Source organism: Heterocephalus glaber, unplaced genomic scaffold, assembly GCF_053883595.1.
Source record: "Heterocephalus glaber isolate CG9 unplaced genomic scaffold, H.glaber_assembly_v1.0 deba00001428, whole genome shotgun sequence".
In the NCBI taxonomy this organism is placed as follows: Eukaryota; Metazoa; Chordata; class Mammalia; order Rodentia; family Bathyergidae; genus Heterocephalus; species Heterocephalus glaber.
In genome coordinates, this window is record NW_028258293.1 from 22,175,852 (window position 1) to 22,180,229 (window position 4,378).

Sequence of the window (4,378 nt, forward strand, 5' to 3'; positions counted from 1 at the left end):
AAAGATATATGTAAAACCAAAAGTCTTGGGAGACGAAAGTGAACCTTGTCCCTAGGTAGGTGAGTCTTGGTAAATGTATTAACGTGTCAGCCTGAAACTTTATGCAACTGTGAGATATGTTGAAGGCAGTATTATCTTATTCCAGGAGAAAACATTGTTACTTTAAGAAATGATTTGATGTGTTTGAATAAACATACTTTAATTTTGTTAGGAATATTCATATCATATTTGAATCGATATTTCAAACTACTTCGTAAAGCAATATTTTAAACGAGAACATTAAAATATTGAATAAATTTACAACAAAGAACTTTATTCCTAACCTTACTTTTAAATTTATTTCTGGTTTATCCTTTTTCTAACAGGAAACTTGTATTTCTCCTTTTAAAAAAAGTGATGTTTAACTGCAATATTGTAAACCATGTAATTACCTAGGCACTGGCTTTTATAGGTACTTGTGAGAAAACTGAAAGCTTTTACTTGTTGTCTTCCCATTCATAAGTGTATTCAACTTCATTATCATTTTTATTTAATTTAATTTAGAGAATAGTAACTAAAGGAATGAACTGAAGTAAATCTGACTAGATACTTATTCATTACTTCCTATGCAATCTTAGGACAGTTACCTACCATTTTCAAACTGTTTCCTCATCAATAAATTAGGAATAATAAAGAACTTAATGTTTTTTTTAAAAATACACATAACAAAATTTCATTTTAATAATTTTAAAATGTACATTTTGTGGCATTACTTGTACAACCTTTACAGTCCAACTCTATAATAATTTCATCTTCCTCAATTGAAACTTTATATCTACTAAACTCCAGCTCCCCGTTACTTCCAGAATGGGACTACCATTCTGTGTTTCTGTCTCTATGAATTTGCCTATTCTAGGAACTTCATGTAAATTAAATTATACAATATTTATCCAATGTCTGGTTTATTTCACTTACCATAATATCCTCCAGGTTTATCTACTTTATAAGGTGTCAAAAATTCCTTCCTTTTTAAGGCCAATTTTTTTTGTGTGTGTATTTGCTACATTCTGTTTATGTGTTCACTCATTGATGGACATTAAAAAGTAAAAGGTTGGGTTGCTGCCACATTTTGGACATTGTGAATTATTCTACTATGAACATGATTGAACAAACATCTGCTCAAGTCCTTGTTTTCATTCCCTGTGTGTATATAGCCAGAAATGGAATTGATGGGATCATAAAATAATTCTGTTTAATTTCTTGAATGATTGCCATACTGTTTACCACAGTGGCTGCACCATTAATACATTTCCACCAGCAATACATTCAGGATCCAATTTCTCCACCTCCTTCCCAACATTTGGTATTTTCTGTGTGTGTTTGTAATTTTTTGTATAAGAGCTGCTTTAAGGGGTATGAAGTAATATCTCATCGTGGTTTTGATTATTTGCATTTCTCTAATGACTAGTGATGTTGAGCATCTTTTCATGTGTTTATTGGCCATATGTATATCTTCTTGAGCAAAATGTCTCTTCAAATCTTGATCTTATTTTTAATGGAGTTTTTCTTTGTTATTAAGTTTCTTACCTTTTAAAAAATTTAAACTGAGATCTTTAATTGGGGACTTTAGATCATTTACATTTAATTATTGATACGACTAGACTTGAATTTATACTTCTGATAATTGTTTTCTATTTGTTCTTTTTTTAAAATTAATTTTATTGGTACATTTTATTGGTACATTTTAGGTATACAATTCGTTTACATTTATCATTGGGTGTTTGTACCTGTACATGATATATCTTGGTTCTTATTTTTTTCCCCATTACCAGTGTGCCCTTCACCCCCCCCCCCTTCCCTATTTACATAGATTTCATTTCCATTTTTTGTTTCTTTTCTCATAGTTTTTCCTTTCCCCTTCCCCTCCCTTCACTCCTTCGTCTTTGAACCTATTTCCAAGAACTTAATGCTATTTAGTAAAATATAAAATGAAACTATATGTATAGAATGTTTAATTCTGTGCTCATAATTTAGTAACTACTCAATAACTATTAACTGTTATGTGAGTGACTATTCAATTTTCAATCATACAATACTATGGCTATAACTTTTATTTCATTCTGCTATTGTTACAGTTCTTTCTTGTTATGCTCATGTCTCACATTTAAAAATCTTCGGCATTGAAAGCACTTTGGCACACTTAATATAAAGATCCACACTGTGAGCTGGGAGTGGTCGTGTACACCTGTAATCCCAGCAATGAAGGAGGCTGAGCCTGAAGGATCGCAAGTTCAGTCCCCATCTCAGCTGTTTAGCAACTTAGTAAGACCCTGTCTCAAACATTTAAAAAAAGGACTGGTCATTTAATGTAAAAACACCCTGAAATTGATATGAAAAAAAGTTATGCATGATGATTCTACTAAAACCAAAAAATTTTAAATATAGAAGTGCTCATTATACACAAAATATATGGATTTTGGGAACTAGAACAAAAAATACAACTCTTGGTACAAATTTTGCATGAGTGATACAAACTCCATGTATATTTTAATGAAAATGAAGTCATAATACTTGCAAAGTTTTTCGTGTAATGTTTGCATCACAAGTGTGTTTTAGCAGCAGCTATACTGTCTCATGGGTTCACTGATGGATGGGAACCACACTGCAGTGACAGAGTTCATTTTATTGGGCTTGACAGATGATCCCGTCCTTCAAGTCATCCTCTTCATGATCATCCTGTGCATCTACCTGGTGACCATATCTGGTAATCTCAGCACAATCATTCTCATCAGAGTCTCCTCTCAGCTCCACCATCCCATGTACCTTTTTCTGAGCCATTTGGCTTTTGCTGACATAGGCTATTCATCATCTGTCACACCTAATATGCTTGTAAACTTCCTGGTGGAGACAAACACAATCTCCCACCTTGGATGTGGCATCCAGCTTGGCTCAGCTGTGTTCTTTGGGACATCTGAGTGCTTCCTTCTGGCTGCCATGGCATATGATCGCTTTGTGGCTATCTGCAAACCACTGCTTTACTCAACCAAAATGTCCACACAAGTCTGTGTCTGGTTGCTTGTAGTGACTTACATAGGTGGTTTTATTAATGCTTCTTCCTTTACTCTTTCCTTCTATTCTTTATTCTTCTGTGGACCAAATGCTGTCAATCACTTTTTCTGTGATTTTGCTCCTTTAGTAGAGCTCTCCTGTTCTGATGTCAGTGTCCCTGCCGTTGTTCCCTCATTTTCAGCTGGCTCTATCATTATGGTCACAGTATTTGTCGTAGCTGTTTCCTACATCTACATCCTCATCACCATCCTGAAGATGCGCTCCACTGAGGGGCGCCACAAAGCCTTCTCCACCTGCACCTCCCACCTCACTGCAGTCACTCTGTTCTATGGGACCATTACCTTCATTTATGTGATGCCCAAGTCCAGCTACTCCACTGACCAGAACAAGGTGGTGTCTGTGTTCTACATGGTGGTGATCCCCATGCTGAACCCCCTCATCTACAGTCTCAGGAACAAGGAAATTAAAGAGGCTTTGAAGAGAGAGCTTGGTAGGAAAATATTTTCTTCGTGACATCTGTTATTTTTGTAGGACTTGATATAATAATCCCATCCCATAGATGCAACAATAAAAGGCAAACCGAGTGTCTTTGGTTGAAATATCTGTGTGTTTATTATGATTAGCCAGTGTGGATTGTTTTAGTAATTTTTGGAGGTGGGTTTTCAGAAAAGATAGTGAATTAAAGGTTCATAATAAATTTAATGAAATAGTGCACAATATAATTTACATTCAGAGTTTTTCAAAACTAGTTATCTGCTGTAAGTTGAGGTTACTATACTTGCAAATCTTCAAGATAATGTCCATTTTTAATAGCAGCTTGTCTTATAATCGCATGATAATTATAGTCATTGATTATTTTCTGAGAGTAAATGACAAAGTAGAACGGGCAGTGACATTAATGGAGATAGATTTCTTGAGTTACCTGTTGTATGGGTTAATGCACCCCTAAAACTGAGGTCTGTTTTCTCCACCTGTGATTCCACTCTTGAAGCCTCCAGAAAGAGTAGGATGATGGGCCCCTTGCTGAGCTGCAGTTTCCTGTCAGGTCTAAAGTGGTGACTTCCTTTCTAGGAATAAGCACTGTTCGTCAACTGCTTAGGGAATGATTGGGACAAATTCCTGCACTGATTGACTTGTGTTCAGACTGACATCATGCTAAGCAAGCTTGGAGAAGTTAGACTGCTTCACCCCTGAGTATTTTAAGTTTTCTTTACTTGCTGACACCCAGATCATTTTTTTCTCTTTCTTCTCTCTTTACTCTTCAAATTATTTCTCTCCAGAAAGTGGCACCATCATTCATTTTACTGATGCAAAAACCTAAGAGCAATTT

At 35.2% G+C, this 4,378-nt stretch overlaps 1 protein-coding gene across 1 annotated transcript; it reads left to right on the forward strand.

The window, feature by feature from the left end:
• Positions 1-2,613: 2,613 nt before the first annotated feature.
• Positions 2,614-3,579, forward strand: LOC101702849 (olfactory receptor 5P76). Its single transcript, XM_087211412.1, is given in 1 exon segment — positions 2,614-3,579. A coding segment is annotated over 1 exon segment (966 nt).
• The last annotated feature ends 799 nt before the right edge of the window (positions 3,580-4,378 follow it).